The sequence below is a fragment of the Carcharhinus amblyrhynchos genome, unplaced genomic scaffold, assembly GCF_965287045.1.
Source record: "Carcharhinus amblyrhynchos unplaced genomic scaffold, sCarAmb.v2.hapA scaffold_38, whole genome shotgun sequence".
In the NCBI taxonomy this organism is placed as follows: Eukaryota; Metazoa; Chordata; class Chondrichthyes; order Carcharhiniformes; family Carcharhinidae; genus Carcharhinus; species Carcharhinus amblyrhynchos.
In genome coordinates, this window is record NW_027649779.1 from 10,809,283 (window position 1) to 10,833,310 (window position 24,028).

The 24,028-nt window shown below is 43.6% G+C and overlaps 1 protein-coding gene and 1 long non-coding RNA gene across 2 annotated transcripts in view; both read left to right on the forward strand.

The window, feature by feature from the left end:
* LOC145362544 (uncharacterized) overlaps positions 1-24,028 on the forward strand; it is a 538,269-nt gene that overhangs the window by 290,388 nt on the left and 223,853 nt on the right. The gene's annotated exons all lie outside the window — the stretch shown is intronic.
* LOC145362335 (putative G-protein coupled receptor 139) lies at positions 17,516-23,149 on the forward strand. The gene is made up of 2 exons (XM_080218409.1): positions 17,516-17,732; positions 22,248-23,149. Exons 1-2 carry the CDS (start codon positions 17,516-17,518, stop codon positions 23,147-23,149), a joined length of 1,119 nt encoding a protein of 372 aa, XP_080074535.1.

Here is a 24,028-nt window from a genome sequence, read left to right on the forward strand (position 1 = left end):
TTTTTATCCAGTATTGGAACATTGTAGCGTATTGTTCTCAGATTCTGATCCAGAATTGTAACATTGCAGTCTATTGTTCTCCAGTGCTGCGGAATTTTTGTTATGAAGTGAAGTTGAATAGACTGGGGAATCCGCCGCCCTTTCCTATTCTGGCCTACACATCACTCCAAATCCTCATCACGATGCTTATTTCATAACTATCCTGTAAAAGGGTTAAGCAAGCCATTGAGTTGATTGGTAACTAGACACAAGCTACAAATGCTAGCCCAGCCAGCGACATCACGTCCATGAATGAATGAAAATAAAAATAGTCATTCACATTGTGTTTGCTTTCTTATGGAAAATGGTGACACATCTGGTGTATTATTATTATTTAAAATGGGTTTCCTTTCCTTATTAACCTTACCTAACCAGTGGATTGGTGTGATGTCTCACAGCACCAGGGACCTGGGCTCGATTCCTGGCTTGGGTCACTATCTGTTCAGAGACGACATGTTCTTTCCGCGTCTGGGTGGGCTTCCCCCGGCTGTTACGATTTCCTGCCAAATTCCAGAGATGTGCGGGTTAGGTGGATTGGTCATGCAAAGTTGCCCCTTATTGTCACGGGGATTAGCGAGGGTAAATGCGTGGGGTTATGGAGATAGGGCATGGGTTGGTTTGTGTTTAGTGCAGACTAGAATCGCCTCCATCTTCACTGAAGGATTCTATGATATTCCCTATGTTATTAAGGCAGGTGTGGTTCAGAACGGGAAAACTGATCAACCTTTACCCAAAGACAAGACATTGCACATATTACAAATGCCATCTCACAACAGAACATTTTGTGAAACTGAGGGAAATGGAGAGCATGTTTCAGTTTGGTGGTCTTTTATTAGGAAGAATTCAGATATTTAGTATTTTTCTAACCAGTGCAGAGTCAGGGAAAAGACAGGGGGAGAGGAAGAAAGAACAAATGGTCTTGTGATAAGAGGGAAGGCTGGAGTTTTTTTATTATTTGACAAAGGGAATGATGTTAAGAGACAATAAGAAATCTCACAACACCTGGTTAATGTCCAAAAGGTTTATTTGGAATCACAAACTTTTGAAGCGTTGCTCCATCCTCAGGTGAGTGGAGAACTGGGTTTACAAACATCGCATATATATACTATAAACATAAACAGATGCAAATGCAAGCAAGTAGTTGGAATGCGAGTCTCGACAGGTAATTAAGTCTTTAGAGCTACAGAAAATACAATTGTCGAGAGCATGACTCACAGGTTAAAGAAGTATGAATTGTCTCAAGGCAGGGTAGTTAACAAGATTTCACAAGCTCAGGCCAAATACTGAGAACGATATGCAGTACAGCAAGAACTCAACGTTGAGGCCGCACTCGTGCTGAACTTGGCTATCAGTTTCTGCCCGGTGATTATGCATTGCCCTGTGTCTTGAAGGCCACCTTTGCAGGACACTGACCCGGAAATCGGAAGCTGAGCGGGATTGACTGCTGACATTTTCCCCGATCAGCATTGCATCGACCTCCTCAGAATTTAAACACAGGACATGACCGACTCATTATCCTTCATCATCCAGTACTTTCACGGACCAGAAAAGCTATGAGATTTTCTTCGGAGCCTTCAACATGTCATCGATGAAGACGAACATCTGGTCAAGGCCTCCCCATACCCCCAGTACCTGCCTTCAGACAACCACACAACCTCAAACAAACAATTGTTGCAGCAAACGACCCAGCCTTCAGGAAAATAGCGATCTGGACACCAGACAACGACCTCTGTAGGACGTGCCGGATCATCGACATGGATATCACCATCACAAATGAGGACACTATCCAGCAGGCACACGATATATACTCATGTGACTCGGCCAATGTGGTCTAAGTTATGCACTGCAGGAAAGGATGCCCCGAGGTGTGGTACATTGGTGAAACAATGCAGACTCTATCAAATTGTATAAGTAGATACCGCAGGACAGTCACCAGGCAGGAGTGTCCCCTTCCTGTCGGAGAACAGGTTAGCAGTCAGGGGCAATCAGCCTCTAATCATTGGGTCAGCGTTCTCCAAGGCAGCTTTCAAGACACATTACAATACCAAATCACTGAGCAGAGACCGATAGCCAAGTTCCACCTGTGTGAGGATGGTTTCAACCCGGACCTTGGGTTCATGTCACACTATATGTAAACACAAACATTTGGCCGGAGCTTGCAAAATTCTACTAATTGTCATGGTTTGAGACAATGCATACCTCTTTAACATGTGATTATCTCTCTCTCTATTCGCATTATCTGTAACTGTAAAGACTTGATTGCCTGCAAAGTCTTCAGTTGCAACCATTACCTTGCAATTCTGTCGATCTATATAGGCCCTGTTTGTGAACTCTCCATTCACCTGATGAAGGAACAGTGCTCCAAAAGTTGCTACCAAATGCAGCTGTTGGACTTTAACTTGGTGTTGTGAGACTTCTTTCTATGACGACTCCAGTCCAATGCCAGCACCTCTACATCATGGCTATCACCAACAGCAACAAACCATCGGTTCAAAGTGGAGCGGATCTTCAACGATACCACCCACATCAACACAAACATCAAATTCCTACAAAATGCAAGAAAGCAAACAAGGTCCCAAAAGGATACAGGTCACGAACTCAGTCAATGCTGCCGACAATACAGATTATGCCGAGAGACGTTGCTGTTGCATCTCTCTCACACTCCTCACTCACCTTGTACATTACTCTACAGCGGATGTCACAGCCTGGAAACTAAGGTAGAGACAATATTGAAGGTGGCAGTGCAAGTGGAGAGTGTGGTGAAGAAAGCCTATGGTATGTTAGCCTTTATAGGAAGGGGTATAGAATATAAGAGCTGGAGTCTAATGTTGCAGTTGTACAGAACGTTAGTTAGGCCGCATTTGGAGTACTGCGTCCAGTTCTGGTTGCCTTACTACTGGAAGGACATGGAGAATCCGGAGAGAGTGCAGAGGAGGGTTACCAGGATGTTGCCTGGTATGGAAGGACTGGGGTATGAGGAAGGATTGAAGAAATTGGGGCTCTTTTCCCTTGAACGAGCCGACTGAGGGGGATCTTATAGAGGTATATAAGATTATGAAGGGTATAGATAGAGTAAACAGAGGTAAGCTATTTCCTATAATAGAGACACGTAGGGCAAGGGACCATGGACTTAAGGTGAGGGGGGAGAGGTACAACACAGATATTAGAGGGAGGTTTTTCACACAGAGGGTAGTGGGGGTATGGAATGCTCTGCCATGTAAGGTGGTGGAGGCAAACACGCTAGAGTCCTTTAAGAGTAACTTAGACAGGCACATGACTGAGTTGGAGATGGGTGGATATAGGAGATCTTTTTAAATAAGGGTCATTAACATTGGGGCGTCCCTGGTAATGTAAATGGGTATAGTATGATAATAATGCTTTTTCTCTTTTCATTCACAGGTTTAAAACGGCCCACCTCGTGTCCAACGAGGGGCATAAACGCGATGGGTCGTACTGGGGCTGCTCTTGGTTGTTCGAGATTGGCCTCGTGCTTCATGTCGTTAGTGTGTGCCTAAACTGGACAAGATACTGGGCAAGACGACAGCTCAGTGACTATCACTGATTGCTGTGCAGACACATGGATTTGGGCCAGTGTCTGTGGGAGTTTGTGCATTCTCCCTGTGCTTGTGTGGGTTTTCTCCGGGTGCTCCTGTTTCCTCCCACACCCCAAAGAGGTGCTGTTAGGCTGATTGGCAGAAATAAATTGTCCCTAAATCAGTTTCCCTCAATCTGGATGGCCATAAAACATTAGACAGGGGTCGTGGGTGGAGAGGTGGACTGGTGGTGTTGAGATGGCGGCGCGGGCTCGTTGGGCCGGAGGGCCCGTTTCCCGGGCTGATTTTGTTCTTTTTCTTTGTTCTTATTCTGAACTTGTGCTCAGGACACAGCAGACCAGAAAGTACAGGCCACCAAACAGACAAGACAACAAAACTACACCATCTGCATGCACAACAAGAAGATGAAACTTGAGAAACTCGACATTCCCACCAGCAGCAACCAAGCCTCCCCCATACCACAGTAGAAAACACTACCAATACAGTGAAGTCCATTGTCAACTTGCCGGACTACACCCTTCAACCAGATGAAATCGAAATTCTCAGTCGAGGGCCCATTTCTGCCCCACTAACAAAATGGACCCATTGGTCATGCGGCAGAAGGAGAGAAAATCATCAGTCGAATGAGGCTCAGGCAGCCCTTCGACAAGCCCCTTGAGGCGAACAGCCAACCCAATGAGGCAACCAGATTATCACAGCTGATGAAGGAGCAGCCCTCCACAAGTTCACAATCACAAATAAAACTACTGGACTTTAAGCTGGTTTAGCAATCAAATATCTGTTTGACTGAAAAAGTCGTTTAGCAATCCCGCCTCTGATTGGCTGAGGCGGTCGCTCTACATTCCAGTTTCTTACATGATGATGCGGCCAGTTATGGAATTAGTCTCTGATTGGTTGAGGTGTCTATTTAGCCGACTGGTCCCTCATTGGCCGAAGCAGTCCTTTAGCGATCTAATCTCTGATTGGCCGAGGTTGTCGTTTAGCATTCCCGTCTCTGATTGGCTCTGGCAGTTGTTAGAAATCTAGTCTTTGATTGTCTGAGTTGGTCAGTTATTGACACTGTCTATTATTGGCTGAGGAGGTCAGTTAATCATCCAGGGCTTATTTGATGTCACTCAGTTTTGTCTCTTCATTAAATTAGTAATTGCTGTAACCAGGTATTTCACTGCGATTCCGATCTGCTCCCTGAACTTGGATTGAGTCACTGCATAAATAAATGTGTTTGTGCAGCAATTTAAATCCCGCAGGATAAATCCGACTGTTTGAAATGTATATTCAGGAATAGTGAGGTAAACTAATCCTCTCACATCTGCATAGAAAAATTTTACAACATAAACTGACCAGAGCAGAATGAATGCTCCGGATATGCTAAAGGGTAAAATCATTGACTTCCTTCTGCTCTCCATTTCGGGGTCTCTGCGATCATCTCCCTTAGTCTGAGCCTTCAGCCCCTTCCGCACTCGACTGGTCACGAAAATGTGACTGACTGTTAGAGCATTAATCAACAGGATTAAACTGAATGGGAGCAGTGGGGTTAAAACCTGATTAAACCAGTTAAAACCAATCCACCCGGGATCAGTCCAAGCACTTGTCTTGGGAGTACATCCCCACTTGACATTGTCGATTATCAGTTGATGTTCATATACAAAGTAGAAGGGAATGTTTTTCACAGAGAGCAGAATGCCGGATGTTGCCAGAACCACAGCTGCAGTTTTCCCAGTGCAATATTTAGTTTTCAATTTTTGGCAGCGAATGGCCACAAATCGGTCAAAAGAGAAAGTGACGGTGAACCAGACAGAACAGTCTGCTGTTGAAGTTTCCAGGACAGCTTTAACCTGACATACAGATGTGAGGAACAGGAAATTCAGGGGGAAATAATAATTATTTATGTAGTTGAGAATGGGGTTTATAATGATGAACAGTAGATCCGCCATTGCCATGGCCACCAGGTAGCGAGTGGTGCAGGTGGAGAGGCCACACTTTCCCCGACTCAGGATCACAATTCCCAATAAATTAACTGTCAGAGAGAGAAAAAAAACCAAGAAATAAGAACCTGAAAATTAGTGAGAAAAAATCTCTGAACCGACAATAAGGAGAAGATTTCAACATCAATCCAATGGGCAGGAGTTCCCGATGTGGCGCCGTTGTTGGAGGAGTTCACTTAGAGATTAACATTGCAGACTGGTAAGTGCCAATGTAACACTGCTGGTTAATTGTGACAGGGGATCAGAAAGACATGAATTACACATCTATCAACGTAAATGGAACAAATCTGCAAATTCCGATCAGACAGATATTACTGAGAGGTTCCGTTTCTCATCTGATCTGTTTTACAGAGTTAGCTGACGGATTTCCTAATTGAACCGGAAATGGACAGAAGGATGTCAGAGATTGGCAATATAATCTGCTATCCGTTCCTGCACCCAATTGTCAAAGACCCCACCGGATTGAACATTCTCTCGACAGGTCTACTGATTGATTTTGATGTCACTTCAGGATTGTTCGTTCCCTTCCCAAATCTCTTCCTCATTCTGTTTTTTTTTCTCCCAGCTTTTTATGATTGTAGTTTCCAGATGGCTTGTTCTGTTTTTCTTTCTTTCCATTATTCTTTCCCTTTCTCTACACATCCCCCATTTCTTTCCTAATCTGACTCTTGCCATCTTATTCGTTTCCCTTTGCAGTTTTCTTCCCTGATCTCCAGGTTTCTCTCCCATCCAATCTCTTTCCATTCTTAACTTTCAATCTAGCTTTCACCCCTTATTTATCCATTTCCCTGCAATATCTCTCTCTCCCACTTTTAATGTTGAATCAAAAAAGAGGAGGAGGCTATTTGGCCCTTCGAGCCTGCTCCACCATTCATCACAATCATGTCTGATCGTCCAACTCAATAGCCCAATGCTACTTTCTTCCCATATTTTTTCATACTGCTCAGCCCAAATGCTATGTCTAGTCGCCTTTTGAATACACTCCACATTTTGACATCAACTACTTCCTGTGGCAGTAAAATTCACAATCTTACCACTCTTTGGGTGAAGAAATGACTTCTCATCCCTGTCTTTAATGGTCTACCCTGTTTCCTCAGGCTGATATCCCTGGGTCTGGACAGTCCCACCATCGGGAACATCTGTTCTCAGCCTGTTAGAATTTTATGAGTCTGTACGAAATCCCCCTCATTCATCTGAATTTCAGCGAAAACGATCCTAATCTAACCAATCTCTCCTCATACATCAGTTCCACCACCCCAGGAATCAGCCTAATAAACTGTTGCTGCACTCCCTCGAGAGCAAGAACATCCTTCCTCTGAAAAGGAGACAAACGCTGCACGCAATATTATAATTGTGGCCTCACCAACCCACATTGTAACCAAATTCCTGTTCCTGTACTTTGAAGCTTCTCACCGTGAAGGCCCACATTTGCCTTCTAAACAGTTTGCTGCAAATGCATGTTTGCTTTCAGAACTGGTGCACAAGGATAACCAGGTCTCGCTGCCCCCTCATCTTTCCCAATTTGCTGCCACTCAGGTAGTAATTTGCCTTCATGTTTTTACTTCCAAAGTGAATAATCTCACATTTATCCAAACTATACTGCATCTGTCATTAATTTACCCACTCACCCAACCTGTCCAGATCATGCTAATGGATTTCTGCATCCTCGTCACTCTTCTCCCTTCCACCCAATTTGGTATCAACTGCAAACTTTGAGATGTTATATTTTGTTCACTTGTCAAGTCAGTAATATATGTTGTGAATAGCCAGGGCCTCAGCACGGATCCCTGTAGCACCACACTGCCTTACTGCCTGACAATTTGAAAAGAACCAACTCATTCCTACTCTTTGTTTCATCATTGCCAAGCAGTTGTCTGACCATCTCAATCCAATTCACAATCTATTTAATTTAATCCTGAACGATAATGTCTTATCGGGGACTTTGACAAACGTTTTCTGAAAGCGTTTGGACTGGCTCCCCCTTGTCAGTTCTACTCACGATACATTTAAGGGCGTTTCTCCCCATCTCTCTCTATCTGTCTCAAAAATTTCTCTCTCTCTCACGCCTTCTATCCCATTCCTGTTCATCTCCCCCAGCATCTTTCTCTCTCTCTCTCTCTCTCTCTCTCTCTCCCTTCCTCACGCAGTATGGCAACACACTGTGTCAATTCCTTTGGTAGATTGTTTCAAAATAAGGCCCCCTGTGCCTAATAATGTATTAGTTTGTTTATTTATTTATACATTCCTTGCTGTCTGTCAACCCCAGAGGACTGTTGCGGATGCTTTTCTCCAGAGGCAGACAATTGGGCAACCTGGAGAGCCCAGATACTGTGTCACTTCTCAGCCCCTCGCAGCAATGTGATTTGCGGTTATTGGCAAAGATGGTCAGAAATATTGCATCGCTTCGTTGAAAACAGAGTGCGTGAGAGGCAGAGGAAGTTGCAGAGATACAGACAGCAAGAAGTACGTAGAAGGAGGATAAAAGAAGAGGTAGTGGGTTGGTTGGTGCGGGGATCACGACCTAGATAAGAACATCCATCTTCACAATTACAGAGAGTGAGCGGAAGGTGAAAAAGGAAGAATGTAGGTGAAACAGAGAGAGGTGGAAGCCAAATTTCAAAACAGAGAAAGGAGGAGGAAGGTGAGGGAGGAAGTGAAAGAGAGGCAATATGTGAAGGTCTCCAGGGTATACACGCTGGATGCAACTCCAATCACACCCTTTCAGATAGTCTGAACTTGTGGAGAAAAATCCTGGGAGAATGATTTTAGGAGTGTCAGGAAGGAATCTGCAGCCCCATCCCAAACTGAGAGAGGGAGTTGAGTAGCTTCTGGATACTGAGAATGGGACTGGAGATGGGGGTGGGGGAGGACGAACATTTTATTCAGTTTTAGAAGATTCTATTGGGAGATCTGTATCTTTTTTTTTGCCATTTCAACTTTCTGCCTGATTTGAAGGTATGGGAGAAAGGGGACAGTAAGGAGACAAAAAAAGAGAGAGGTATAGAACGATAGAATCATACAGCGCTTTGGCCAAATGTATCTGCACGTGCACGCGATAAACAGTTAAAATCACATTTAACCCCATCTGCCAGCACTTGGCCCATAGCACGGAAGTGTGAAGTGTTCATCCAGATACTTGTTTTAAAGTTTGCGAATCAAATCACTTCTACCAATCTCCAATGCAGGGCATTCGGTACTGTCATTACCTACTGGGTTAAAAAAAATCTTCACAACCCTCCTTACCCTCACCTTAAACCTTGCACACTGTGACTGACCATTCAACTAAGGGGAACAGCTCTTGCTTCTCCACTCTGTCCCTCTGTCCCACAATATTGGATAACACCATCAGATTGCACCTCAGTCATTTCTGTTCCAAAAAAAACAACACAAGCCTATCCAATTTTTTTTTTATAACATTGATATTCCATACCAGACAGCATCCTGGTGACTCTCCTCTGCATAAGAACATGAGAAATAGGAGCAGGGGTAGGCCATCTGGACCCTTGAGCCTGCTCCACCATTCAATAAGATCATGGCTGATCTTTTCATGGACTCAGCTCCACTCACCCAACCTCTCACCATAATCCTTAATTCCTTTTCTGTTCAGATATGTATCTATCCTTGCCTTAAAAACATACAACGAGGTAGCCTCATTGGCTTCACTGGGCAGGGAATTCTACAGATTCACAATCTTTTGTGTGAGAAGTTCCTCCTCAACTCAGTCCTAAATCTGCTTCACCTTATTTTGAGGCTACGCCCCCTAGTTCTAGTTTCACCCGCCAGTGGAAACAATTCCCCTGTTTCCATCTTATCTATTCCCTTCATATTCCTATATGTCTCTATAAGATCACCCCTCATTCTTCGGAATTCCAATTAGTATATCCTCAGTCTCCTCAGTCTCCTCAGTCTCTCCTCATAAGCCAACACTCTCAACTCCGCAATCCACCGAGTGAATTTCCTCTGCACCTTCTCCAGAGCCAGTATATCCTTTGCCAGTACATCCACCTCGTGCAATCACATCCCTCCGAAAAAAGTAGCGACCAGAAGTGCACACAATACCATAGTTGTGGCCTCAGTCATGTTCTATACAGCTCAACATGACTTCCCCGCTTTTGTAATCTATGTCATGAGTGATAATGGTAAGTGTTCCATACTTTTTCACTACCCAACTAAAATGCCCGTCTGCTTTCAGAGAACCATGTCAAGGTTCCTTTGTTCCACTGAACTTCCTTGTATCCTACCATACCTTTTGTACTTCCTTGTTAAATTACTCCTTCCAAATTGTATCATCTCAGGCCTTTCAGAGTGAAAGACCATCTGCCACTGATTTGCATATTTGACCATTCCATCTACATCTTTTTGTAGCCCAATGCTCCACGCGCTGTCTTCAGCATCCTTCCGTTTTTGGTGTATTCAGCAAAATTATTAATCATACCCCCGACAGAGTCATCAATGTGATATTTGCATTAATTCCGGATAATAGGGGGCCAACACAGATCTCTACTGTACACCACTGGATGCTGGCTTGGAGTTACTAAAACAACTTTTTATCATCAGCCTCTGCTTCGATAACTGAGTCAATTTTGAATGCATTTTATCAAATTACTCTGTATCCCATGTGAATTAACATTCTTTACATGTCTCCCACGTAGGACTTTGCCAATGCTGTGCTGAAATTCATATGAACCAGTTAGTTTCTTCTGGCATCTTACTGAACATACATACTGGCCTACAATGCAACGCTGACCACACTTGATAAAAATAGTTACAGATGCAATCACATCCTTCCGAAAAAGTTGCGACCAGAAGTGCACATGTCACTATAGCCATGGCCTCACTAATGTTCTATACACAGAACATTGCAGGCATATAATGTCATAAATAGCTGGATACTTAGATCAGATGTTCCACTCTGCTGAAAGAACCACAAGCATTACAATTCGACATTGACAAATAGACCGGGTAATATTTATTCACTGGTGTCAGATATTCCACATGCAAAATTTGAATTTATTCTTATTTCTATAACATTCAGTGATTACCTTCACTGAGATTCAATCTCTAAACGTACAAAATAAAATTAAGTACAATAATTTCATTCATCAGTGAAATGGTGAGTTTTATTTGTTCATGACAATAATTGAAATCATAGACATAATACAAGAAGTTTAATACAAATAAATTCCATCATGCACCTGGAGTATGTATAGCAGTGAACAGAAGATTAGCATGGGACATTTTCGTTCAGAATTTAAACACAGATTGACACGACTTGGTTATAGTTACTTACCAGGAACGTCGATAATGACAATGATTGGGTAGATTATTTTCAAAGCTTTCTGAACTGGATAAAGCATTCTCAGTGTGTAGTAATGAGTCCCTTTGTACTGCTCGCAATCCCTCTGTCTTAAACTGTGAGGTTTTCCATTCCCAAAGCCTTTAATTTATACACTATAGAAGCACCTGAGAGACATTGAGGTAGAGCAATTTTTTTTTAACACATGAACAAACAGATTACAACATTCAGTTCAGTGATGGAAAATATTTATTTGTTAATTGACTGACCTCGTTCAAAACACTGGATTCCATTGATCACATTGTTCAACGAATAATGAGTGGAAATACACTATCTACTCAAACGCCATCAGGCCCATTCGAGATCTCAGTTTGTTACAGTGATATCTGGACTGTGACCATTCAGTAACTAAGTTGCAACTGTTACCACGTCTCTCTCTGTGTGATGTTTAACTGTGGATATTCAGTTTAATGGCTTAAGTGGGTTATGGGTGACCCTAAATTCCAAAATTCTACTAATCAATAATCTGGAAGTATTAAGGTGCAAAGAGAATTATTTTACCCCTAAATTTAATCCATCTGCTCAAACTGAGAAAACATTACGAAACAATGGGACATCACAAAAAATTCAGACAATGCAACAGATACAGACACATCACCTCAAAGTAAAAAAAAAACAGATTTAACCATGTCAAGTAATACACAGGCTCCAGCTGACACTTGTGTCAACTCTCATCCACAACCTTATACAGGGAGAGAACCGGATGAAGATTATGAATGGGTAGAACTGAGAGAAGGAATCTCTGAGAGATGGAAACGAAAAAGAGGAAGATTGATTGAAATATATAGGGAGAGGGAGTGTGGGAGAGAATCTGTGGGGATCAGATACTGTAAGAGGAATGGTGTCTATGTAAGTATCTTAAACTTGAGGGAATTCAGCTCCATCTTAAATAGAACACGGGACACACTAGAAGCCCTTCGGCCCACGATTATGTGCAACGTGTTGTCTAAATCCAAGATCAAGCTACCCCACTCCTTATCATACTGGTGTGCTTCATGCGCCTATCCAATAAACGCTTGAAAGTTCCTAAAGTGTCGACTCCACTATCACAGCAGATAGTGCATTCCACACCCCGACCACTCTCTGAGTAAAGAATCTATCTCGGACATCCCTCTTATATCCCCCACCATGAACCTTATAGTTATGCCCCCGCGTAACAGCTAAATCGACTCGAGGAAATAATGTCTGCACGTCAACTCTATCTATCCCCATCATCATCTTATAAACCTCTATTCAATCGCCTCTCATCCTCCTCCGCTCCAAAGAGAAAGGCCCCAGCTCCCTCCCCTCAACCTTTCCTCATAAGACCTACCCTCCAAACCAGGCAGCATCCTGGTAAATCTCTTCTGCACTCTCTCCAATGTTTCCACCTCCTTCTTATAGTGAGGTGACCAGAACTGCACACAATATTCCAAGTGTGGTCTCACCAAGGTCCTGTATAGTTGCAGCATAACCCCACGGCTCTTAAACTCAAACCCCATGTTAATAAACGCTAACACACTATAAGCCTTCTTCACTGCTCTGTCCACTTGAGTGGCAACCTTTATAGCTTTGTGGATATGAAACCCAAGATCTCTCTGTTCCTTCATATTCTTCAGGACTCTGCCATTGACTCCGTAATCCGCATTCAAGTTTGGCCTACCAAAATGACTCGGTGCAGCGCTCACGTTAAATAACTGAGCTGCTGTATTGTGTCCTGTTCTGGGATACACAAATAGACATGATGTAAAGGCGTTGGCGAGAGAAATGGAGGGGAGGGTCCGACAGGAAATGGCAACTGGGATGAGGGAGAGGGAGAGAGTGATGAGTGAAGAGGGAGTAAGATGTTGATGTATACAGATGAGGTGATTAAGTGAGAAACACAGTTTTAATCAGAGATTTAAGAGTATAAGGGTTGAGAGGGTGAGAGACACAGAGATGCGTGGAGAAAAAAAAGAAAAACTTTGATGGAGTGAGAGAAAGGGAGAGAGGAGGCAATGGGCAGAGAGACGAGGCGAATGATGCAGATGCCAGACAATGGAAGGAGAGGCAGTTACCATATAATGGAAGGAGAGCTGGAGCAGACGGGGGGAATAGAGAGAGAGAGAGACAGAGAGAGTGAGTGAGGAGAGTCGGGCCAATGGAGGAAAAACGATCTGAGGGAGGCGGGACAGAACCATGAAGAGAGAAATGCAACAAGGGAGGTGGGACAGGGCGATGGAAGTAGAGATGGCATGAAGGAGGAGGCACATGGAGATGGAGAGAGAGATTGAATGAGACAGGAGGAATGGGAAAAGTATTTGGTGGATGATGGATCTGGGAAAAGGTGTATAGATATTTTGAGTCATATTGAGATCAAAAACGAGGAGACATTGAACGCGTACATTAACGCTCTTGTACGTATATTAACTCAGAGCCAAAGTTTAATGCAGAGCACGAGATGATCATGCGCACGCACACAAATGCAAAATCTTAAATACAAATGGTAGGTAAATGATGAAAGTTAAATTTAAACATGAATTTTAATGGACATGTCTACCAACAACTAGCCCAATGTACATTGCACCGAAAACACGTTGAGAAGCTGAATTAAGCTAGTGATCTTCGAACCATTACCACCACAAATAAGAAAAGATCAGAAATTACATCCCAGTTCTTAAACAGCAACATTCACAGTTTACAGATGAGTCACCATCTGTGAAAACAATCATTGATCAGTGAACGTTCCTCCATATCAGTCACAATATTCTTCAATGAGGGATAGTGCCAAATTGATCAAAAATGAACTGATACTCAAGAAAACATCTTCAGTGTTTTCTGACATGGACTGTCCAAGGAATGTGCATAAAGATCAAGTGTGAACATAGTTACGGAAATCGGTTACTGAGTGTCCTGAACTTAACAGTAGATACATATTGAAAATTAGACAAAGAGAATACATTAACAACTCATGAAGGAGAACGGGGAGAAGAAATATAACAATATGATTTCCTGGATAAATTAAGTAATCTAATTTCATTTCCTGGTCTCCAACCCCTAGACCCCACCGACCGCATCTGGATTGAAGACAATGACGATGATAACAGCAACATCTGGACAACAGCTTCCACATTCATCGTCCTGTTCTTCCTGAGCATTTTCTACAGCACAGCAGTCACTCTGATGAAGGTGAGATGATTCAATTCACTCACATTTCAAACTGGCAGAATGGATTTGAAAAATCTCTCAATATTTCACTGATTAAACACTCTAACATTAATTTCCCGCATCATAAACATCTGCTTCACTATTGTCTCTTTCTTTTAATGATCAAATGATGGGTTGAACTTGGACGCTGAAGATTTCCCTCAGCTGATTATAAAGATCTCTGTACGGCTCAAATACAATATCAGCTCTCGGTGACTGTATCAGTAAAATTCTCCCAGCGTATCATTCTGAGTCTGTCACTGAGGCTACCTTAGATTTTATTTCAGTTTTCAGCGTAAAACGTATCAGGCATTTTTGTTATAATGTAATTATGGATAATAGTTTCCCCGTAGTTCAAATTTCATGTATAAATAAGAAACTTGTTTTATTTCTTATTCACATTTGTTAATTCCTCTTCCCATTAATGTCCTGTTTTCTATTTCTGGTGTATGTAACAGATGTCCAAATATTGACGGATTCCCTGTGCATGTGTTCTATTTTCAATGTAATGTTCGATCGTTATATTCACTTTTCTAACTTCTAAAAAAAAAACATTGTAAAATATTCTCTGAATTTTTAAAATAAACATTGAATAAAAATTTAACCATCTCTGGCTTGGCTTAATTCCGTTCTCTAAAACCCACCAACTCGGCTCCATTTCCCTATTATAGGGTCTCCCCCACTTTCCCAGACACGCATATCCCTCCAGTCATGTCTTGGATCTGGTTGAACTCAAGGCTCTTCCGTGAAAGAGCCACTGCGCCACCCAGTGATCCACCCGTGTAAAAACACATTGATCTCTGCCTTTTTATGATAAAAGCCAGAGACAGAATGAATGAACAATGAGGAGACATCGGTGATTTCATTCATAAACTAGTCCGAGTTTCGGATAATTCTAGACAGCAAAGGCTCTGCTTCATCAGAGGCCGATGCAGGACAGAGCTAGGCAGGAAATAGTTCCCTTTACACTGCCCCTTAAAAGCACTATCAGAGTCGCTACAGCGTGGATTAACAGAACGAATCTCTCTGTACATTATCCGATGAAACAATTTCAAGGCAGGCATACCACAAGCTAGATAGAGAACACATATGGAGATGTGGTGCAAACCATGAGGTGAAACAAAGAGACTGAGGTGTATTTCACATAAGCACATTATCGATGACAAATTTCCAAATTGTGACTAGTGTTATGGGATAATTTGAAGTGACCAATACAGTCTTCAACTACAGACAATATCAAACTCACGAAGCAGCTAAACCTCCTCAACTCTCCGTGCAGGAGCAAGGCGCGAAATACAGGTGTCAGTACAAGTGGACAGTGTCATGGACACTGCCAAGGCTCAGGCCTGAAGGGGGGCTGAGTAACGAGGGGTTTGTAGGGGGAGGGGGCTCACAGGAGTGTCTGAAGTGGGAGTGGAACTGAGTGGGCTGTCTAAGTGGAGAGGGGGTTGAGTGGGGTTCTGAGGGTGTGGGTGGCTGTGTGAGGAGCCTGAGGAGGAGATGGCTGAGTTGGGATCTGAGGGGGGCAGGGTCAAGTGGGGTTTTGAGAATGGGGCGGGTGAGTGAGGAGTCTGGGGGGGGGACGGGTGTGGGTGGGGTGCTGAGGGTGGGCAGGGCTGATTGAGGTGTCTGAGATTGAAAGAGGCTGAGTGGATGTCTGAGAGGGAAGGAAATTACCAGAGGGTTATGGGATAGGGTCTGGCTGGGACTATTGTGGCCCATTTGGACTGGTGCAGGCCCGATGGGCCAAATAACTTCCTCCTGCACGGTTGGAATTCTATGAATCTATGACATAAACACGGATTGCTCCTGATTAACACGGGATGGAATTGTCCTATCCCGCCCATTACGATTCTCATGGCAGGCGAGACACAGATCATATAAAAGTCCGTTGACCTCAGGCGGGGATTTTCAAGCACTGGAACAAACATGGCCCGAAAATCACAGAGTCATTGAGGTTTACAGCATGGAAACAGGCCCTTCGGCCCAACTTGTCCATGCTGACTTTTTTTATCCACCGCTAAGCTAGTCCCAATTGCCGGCATTTGACCCATTTTCATCTATCTTATCCATCTAACTGTCTTAATGTTTTTTTCCAAAGTCAAAACTGTACCCACCTCTACTTCCTCTGGCAGCTTGTTCCACACACTCAGTAACCTCTGTGTGAAACAATTGCCCACCCAGACCTTTTTGCATCTTCTCCTCTCGCCTTCGACCTATTCCCTCTAGTTTTAGACTCCCCTACCTGTGGGAAAAGTTATTGACTATCTCGCTGATCTGTGCCCCTCATTATTTTATAGACCTCTATAAGATCAACCCTAGGCTTTCTACACGGCCGGGAAAAAGTTCCAGTCTATCACTTTTCTCCTTAAAACACAAACAATCAAGTCCCAATACCCTCCTAGTAAATCTCTTCTGAACTCTTTGTCGTTTAATAATATCCTTCCTATAACAGGGTGACCAGAACTGTATACAATATTCCAAGTTTGGCCTTACTAATCTCTTGTACAACTTCAACAAGAAGTCCCAACTCACTTATTCGCCGTTTTGACCAGTGAAACCAAGTATGCCAAATGCCTTCTTCACAACTCTGTCCACCTGTGTCTCCACTTTCAAGGAACTATGAACCTGTACCCTCCCAGATTTCTTTGTTCTCTAACTGTTCCCAGTACCTTAGCATTAACTCAGTGCTGCCCTGGCTCGATCTGTCAAATGCATCATCTTGCATTTATCTCAAATAAACCCCATGTGCCATTCATCAACCCACTGGTCCAATTGATCAAGATCCCGTTACAATTTGAGATAAACTTTTTCACTGTCCACTATGCCACCAATCTTGGTATCATCTACAAACTGACTAACTATGCCTCCTAAATTCTCATCCAAATCATTAATAGAAACCACAAATCACAATGGGCCCACCCATGGTGTTAGTAGTCACAAGTTATTTTCTCCAAGATTTTGGGTTTAGACATTCCCCAATTTTTTTCACTGATGCGATGCTGACAACTTCGCATTTCCAGGTTTAAAATGTTCTCCCTTTACGGACAGGTTGGGGGGACTTTTGTGCAATCTATTTTTTTTGTCACAATTCCATCTCCCAGCAGGATTGAAAGATGCTGGTTAGCCCTTCCGACAAGACCAACATTCCTTCCACCAGGAACGCAAACCTAGACCTCTTTGTGATGCATTTACAGAAAAGATTTTGGGTGGAAAAATTAACCTGTTTGTTCAGTGACTGTAATTAATGTCGGAATTAATTCAACCAGTACTAATTGTGTCTCTGGAACATTCCCATCCATGCTTCATAAAGGGGTTATGCACGGTGTCATTGGGAGTGTCACAGTGATAAGCGGCTCCACAGAGAGGGAGTCGAGGTATCAACATTGGGAGAAAGAAATTGCAAGCTTTCTGCAATGGACCTGAATCCAGGAAAGGTAGATCTGGACGTTCCCATAATGGTTCAGCATCTGAGGGGCAGAGATCTGAATGTTACAACAATTGAGAGGAGTTTATACTCGATACTTTACAGGCTTTCTCTAGATTGGCTGCCTACAATTCATCGTGTTGAATATGTACTGAAACTGATTCGATACTTTTACTATCCAATCCTGGCTATTGTTGGTGTCCCCGGTAAGTTTCTCCACTGATTATGAATGAAGTAACCCGTGTTTAACTCTGCCACTCTTGCCGTCTGCTCTACCCTGTTTGCGACTGTTGCTTGTGGTCTGAGTCCTTATTGAGTTATCACATCTACAAAGCGTGGATCACTACGTTAATGATGCCTGTGTTGTGAAGTTAGTTTGTAAAGACGTAAAAGATGTTTAGGAAGATGAAAAAGAATTGCAAAACCGGTAGGAGCGGGGAAAAGTGTGTGATCACTTTAAAAATGTTATTTTCTTTGACGCTAAGATGTTTAAACTGCAGAATGCACAGAAACTCTAAGTTGCAACACTTATTCCAGAGGCCAAAAACATAGGGGTTGTTTTGGTAACCGGCACAGCAGGTTTTGCATTGTTGTCAGCACAGCACGAAGTCTCACAACACCAGGTTAAAGTCCAACAGGTTTATTTGGTACCATAAACTTTTGGAATTTTGCTGTTTCTTCAGGCGTGTGAAGAGCGATGTTCAAAAATGGGACATATAAAGACACAAACTCAATTAACAAAATAATGGTTGGAATGTGAGTCTTTCCAGATAAGCAAGTCTGAAAGACACAGACAATGTGAGTGGAGAGAGGGTTAAGCATAGGTTAAAGAGGTGTGTATTGTCTCCAGCCAGGGCAGTGAGTGAGATTTTGCAAACCCAGGCAAGTCGTGGGGGTTACAGATAATGTGACATCAACACAAGAGCCCAGTTGAGGCCATCCTCAGGTGTGAGGGACTTGGCTATCAGTCTCTGTTCAGCGAATCTGCACTGTCGTGTGTCATGAAGGTCGCCTTGGAGAATGCGTACGTGAAGATCAGAGGTTGGGTGTCCATGAGTGCTGAAGTATTCCCCAACTGGAATACTCCTGGTGATCGACAACCTGGGTTTGCAAAATCTCACTAACTGCCCTGACTGGAGACAATACACATCTCTTTAACCTGTGTTTGGCCATCTCTCCAATCACATTGTCTGTACCTTTAAGACTTGATTATCTCTAAAGACTCACATTCCAACCACTATTTTGTAAATTGAGTTTGTATCTTTATATGCCCTGTTTGTGAACAGAACTTCCACTCACCCGATGAAGGGACAGCTCTCCAAAAGCTTGTGCTGCCAAATAAACCTGTTGGACTTTAACCTGGTGTTGTGAGAATTCTTACTGTACTTGCCCCAGTCCAACGCTGGCATCTCCACATCATGGTTTTGCATTGTGCCAGCTGATGTATTTAAATAAAACACACAGCTAAAAGGGACCTATTTGAAGTTATTATTGTGGCCAACCTCAAGCCAATCTGAGTCCAGGGTTGTTGATAGATCATTAGGATTATATAAAAAAAACACACAACTGCCTTCAGGGCAGATCCACCAGTGCTTGAGCCAGGAGTACAACCAGAAGTGGGGCCCGATCACCTGAAGCAGTTAGATTTCAGACAGCCATGGAGAGAGATTACTTCTCTCAATGGGTGGTGAATCTGTTGAATTCATTACCGGGAGAGCGGTGGACGTTAGGACTTGATGAACTTAAGGAGACAGACAGAACTTTGAATATTACTGGATTAGAGCATGGACTGGGGGTGTGGTTCGTAGGGGAGGGCAGCACTGCTTGGGAATGGGAAGCGAGGGAGGGGGCTGGGTAGTATCGTACTTGCTGTACCCCTGATCGAACATAGAACACTACAGCACAAACAGGCCCTTCGGCCCACAAGTTGTGCCGATCACATCTATACCTACCAAGCCGTAGAACTATCTGTAACTTCCAATGCCATTAGGTCCCATGTACTCATCCAGAAGTCTTTTAAATGACCCCAGCGAGTTCACCTCTACCACCACTGACGGCAGCCGATTCCACTCACTCACCACCCTCTGAGTGAAAAACTTACCCCGAACATCTCCTCTGTACTTGCTTCCCAGCACCTTAAACCTGTGTCCTCTCGTATCAACCATTTCAACCCTGGGAAATAGCCTCCAAGAATCCACCCTATCTATTCCTCTCAACATTTTACAAAACTTCTATAAGGTCGCCTCTCAACCTTCGTCTCTCCACGGAGAAGAGACCTAGCTCCCTCAACCTATCTTCATAAGGCATGCCTCCCAATCCAGGCAACATCCTTGTAAATCTCCTCTGCACCCTCTCAATAGCTTCCACATCCTTCCTGTAGTAAGCCGACCAGAACTGCACACAGTATTCCAAGTGGGGTCTGACAAGGGTCCTATAAAGTTGCAGCATTACCTCCTGACTCCTAAACTCAATCCCTCAATTAATGAAGGCAAGTACACCGTACGCCTTCTTGACCATATCCTCCACCTGCGAGGCCTATTTAAGAGTCCTATGGACCCAGACCCCAAGATCCTTCTGCTCTTCAACCCAGCTAAGACTGCTACCCTTGATATTGTACTCCTGCATCCTGTTGGTCCTGCCAAAATGGACCACTACATATTTATCCGTGTTGAAGTCCATCTGCCACTTCTCCACCCAGTCTTGCATCCTATCTATGTCACGTTGCAACTTCTGACATCTCTCCAGACTATCCACAACACCACCAACTTTCGTATCGTCGGCACACTTACTAACCCATCCCTCCACTTCCTCATCCAGGTCATTTATGAAAATGACAAACAGCAAGGGTCCTAGAACAGATCCCTGGGGCACTCCACTGGTGACCGACCTCCATGCAGAAAAAGACCCATCCACAACCACTCTCTGCCTTCTGCAGGCAAGCCAGTTCTGGATCCACAAGGCCAAAGCCCCTTGGATCCCATGCCTTCTCACCTTCTCAAGAAGTCTTGCATGGGGGACCTTATCAAACGCCTTGCTGAAGTCCATGTAAACCATGCCCACCACTCTTCCTTTGTCAATGTGTTCAGTCACAGATAGTTAAGGGTTTACTTGTCATTTGTCCAGAAAGCCTATTCCAATGGAGAATTGTGCTGTGCCTGCTACCATCTGGCCAACTTACATCAGATCATAGATTCACAGAAAACAAAATAGGGGAGAAAAGCTCGAGTGACTTCGGGTTTTATTTTAAAGGTGCAGACTGTATGGACACGGTAATTACATCTGTGGACTTGTTGCGGAGATCAGTGAACTGTATTGGATCCAGGCAATCTGGGAGGTTGGATCTGATTCTTGCCATAACTAACCTCCTGGTGCATCACATAATATTGGACAAATGTGTCACTGGAAAATAGTCATTAAGGCAGGCTGCTTAGTTTTCCTTTGGTAGCAGCCTTGGTTTGAGTATTTTTTTTACCTGGCGCATAGATTCCTACTGAGAGAGGACTCACTGCGCTTCACTGGTCCAGTAGGTCATAGTGGGGCAGCAAAAATAATACACTGGGCACGATGAACGGTAGCTATACACTGAACCCTGATGCTTTGAAAGCAAACCCTCTGTGTCATTCGAGTGTGAGATTACAATTTCTTCCAGTGTTGTGCGAACAGTGGCCACAATGCTGTGGTCTCCCCTACAGGGTGTAGTCATTTGTAAATATTATAGAGATTCTGAACTGACGAGGCATTAGGATCTCTCTCTGCCAACTGCTGGTACTGTCCAGAGGAAAGGGTGAAACCAGCACTGTTTGGTAGCAGCTCTGCTGCAGGGCTTGTCAGTAGCTATCTGAAAGGTGACAGATTACTGCCTACAGGACTCCACTCTGAATTTTCTGTCAGAGTTACCCCCACAGCCTTCTCACACTCCAAATCCCCCACAAGGTAGAAAGGCTATTTACCTCGAGCTGAGTGAGGGTAAATTTTGAGGACCCCCGGAAAACTCTTTCCAATTTGTACCTACCATGGTAGTGGCACAGTGGTATTAGTGCGAGTGGGTGAAACGACCACTACGGACTCAGGGTGTAGTTCAATAACGGCACAGCTTTATTTTCTTTTACGTCGATGGAGATGCAGTCAGGACATACAATCGGACTGTCCCGAAAGCATACTAAACACCCGCCGCATCGGGCTACAGTTATACCTGATCTTCGGTGTAGTACACGATTCAAATGCTAATCCTTTATTTACAGTATTTGACTTCAGCCATCCTGTTTCAATGTTTTCGAGTGTTGGGGCAATTGTTTTAAGTGTGTGTTAATCGTTTTTGTCTGATTGGTTATTAATGGTCTAGAATCTCTGAGGTTTGAACCATAAGGTGTGTCATTGATCTCAAAAGCGGTTTAAGAGGCCAGGGACGTTTCCTTAACTGTGTTAAATTCTGCTGTCCGATAACAGTGGTTAGCAGTGCTGACTCACAGCATTAGGAACCTGGGTTCAATTCCAGGCTCGGGTCACTGTCTGTGTCGAGTTTGGACCTTATCCCCGTGTCTGCGTGGGTTTCCTCCAGATGCTCCACTTTCCTCTCACACTCCAAAAGATGTGCTGGATCATAAAAAAAAACTGATTCAGTGTGTGTGCACATTTAAAAAAAATTGTTGAACCTGCAGTTTAAATGGTAACTTATTCCCCTGATTCATGTCTAATTTTATTCTTTATTTCCTTCCTGACAGTGAACATAATTACAATTGTGACGTTGACGAGCAGAAACTGTGGTTTGTCCAAATGTGTCACTCGTTACCTGGTGGCGATGTCAGCGGGGGATCTGCTGGTCATTATCCTTGACCTGATATTGAGACACATTCCCATTGTTTATTGGAAACAGTTTTATTTCATGCGCTCGCTCCCCGTGTGTAACATCCACGCCGTCCTGCTTTATGCAGCCACTGACTGTTCTGTCTGGTTCACCGTCACTTTCACCTTTGATCGATTTGTGGCCATTTGCTGCCCCAAGCTGAGAAGTAAATATTGCACTGAGAAATCGGCGGCTGTGGTTCTGGGAACAGTGACAGTGCTGAGCTGTTTAAAAAACATTTCCTGGTATTTTATGTTATTAAATCGATATGGGCTGGCGAACAATCCCTGGTTTTGTCACTTCACATGGGAAGCTGCAGAATCTCTGGTCTGGACAACAATCGAGTTCCTCCACAACATTCTAACCCCGTGTGTCCCGTTCGCCCTGATTCTGCTGCTCAATGCTCTCACCGTCAGACACATTTTAGTGAGCAGCAGAGCCCGGAGGAGACTCCGGGCTCACAGCAGTGGGGAGAACCCTAGTGACCCAGAGATGGAGAGTCGAAGAAAATCCATCATTTTACTGTTTGTTATCTCAGCCAATTTCATCCTTTTATGGTCGACATTAATGGTTTATACTATATGGATTCGGATGTATAATTTGGGCTATCAATCAGTAAGGTTACATCTTTTTGTTATGGAAATGGGTTTCATGCTGCAACTCACAAGTTGCTGCACAAATACTGCCATTTACGCTGTGACACAGACTCACTTCAGACAGCAGTTAAAAGATCTCCTGAAATACCCCCTTACTGCAATTCTTCAGCTCAAGAAACCCTGACAGGTAACTGCAACCACAAGTTCCATGACTGTTTCTGTTGGACATTCATATTGTAAACAACAAAACACCCTTGCAGAAGCAGAAATAGTTACAGGTAGAGAGAGAGGGGACAGTATTAACAACAGTGAGAGTGATAGAGAGAGAGATTGGGAGAGAGAGGGAAAAACACAAAGACATGGAGAACAACAGAGTTTGAAACAGATTCTAACAGGTACAGAGAAAGAAACAGACAGAGAGAGAGAAAGAACAGAGACAGAGAGAGACAGGGATAGAAAGTGAAGAAAATGGTGAAGGTGATATACAGGGAAGGAGAAAGAGAGACAGAAGAAGACAAACTGGGGGTTGTAATAAAAGAGGGAAAGGGAGAGGAAGGGAAAATGGGAGACAAAAAGTGGGGCAAAGGGAAATAGCCAGAGGCAGAGAGAAACAGATATAGAGACAGAGAGCGGGAGTGAATGGGAAAGAGTGAGACTGAATGAGTAAAATGGAAACAACAAGAACAAAAGACAGAGCAAGAGAGAGAGAGAGAGAAGCACAGAAAGTGACAGAGAGACATATTTAATGACTTTACAGATAACCATCAGGTGGAGTTATTGGAATATGAGCTCCCTGATTGAGGCAGTTAATGCTGTCCAATCTGGGAGCTCTACAGATGTATATAATATGGAGTGTCTTCGTTACCAGAACTCAGGGTGTGTACACTCAGGATGTGGACAGGTGGTTTTATCACTCGCCTTGAGCTGGTTGCAATTAACCGACATTGGTCACATCCCCAGTGGAAGAGACGGTAATCATGAACTTTTTCAAAATTCTCCCAGCGGCAGCCAATAATATTTGGCTGTGGAGGCAAACTTACCCAGTCCTGAATAAACTGAAGAA

What these genes read in the sequence shown, in the direction of transcription:
- LOC145362335 (XM_080218409.1), top strand. Translation starts at nt 17,516, where the DNA reads ATGGACCTGAATCCAGGAAAGGTAGATCTGGACGTTCCCATAATGGTT. An exon ending in GGCTATTGTTGGTGTCCCCG is followed by an intron (nt 17,733 to 22,247) that starts GTAAGTTTCTCC and finishes CCTTCCTGACAG; the next exon opens with TGAACATAATTACAATTGTG.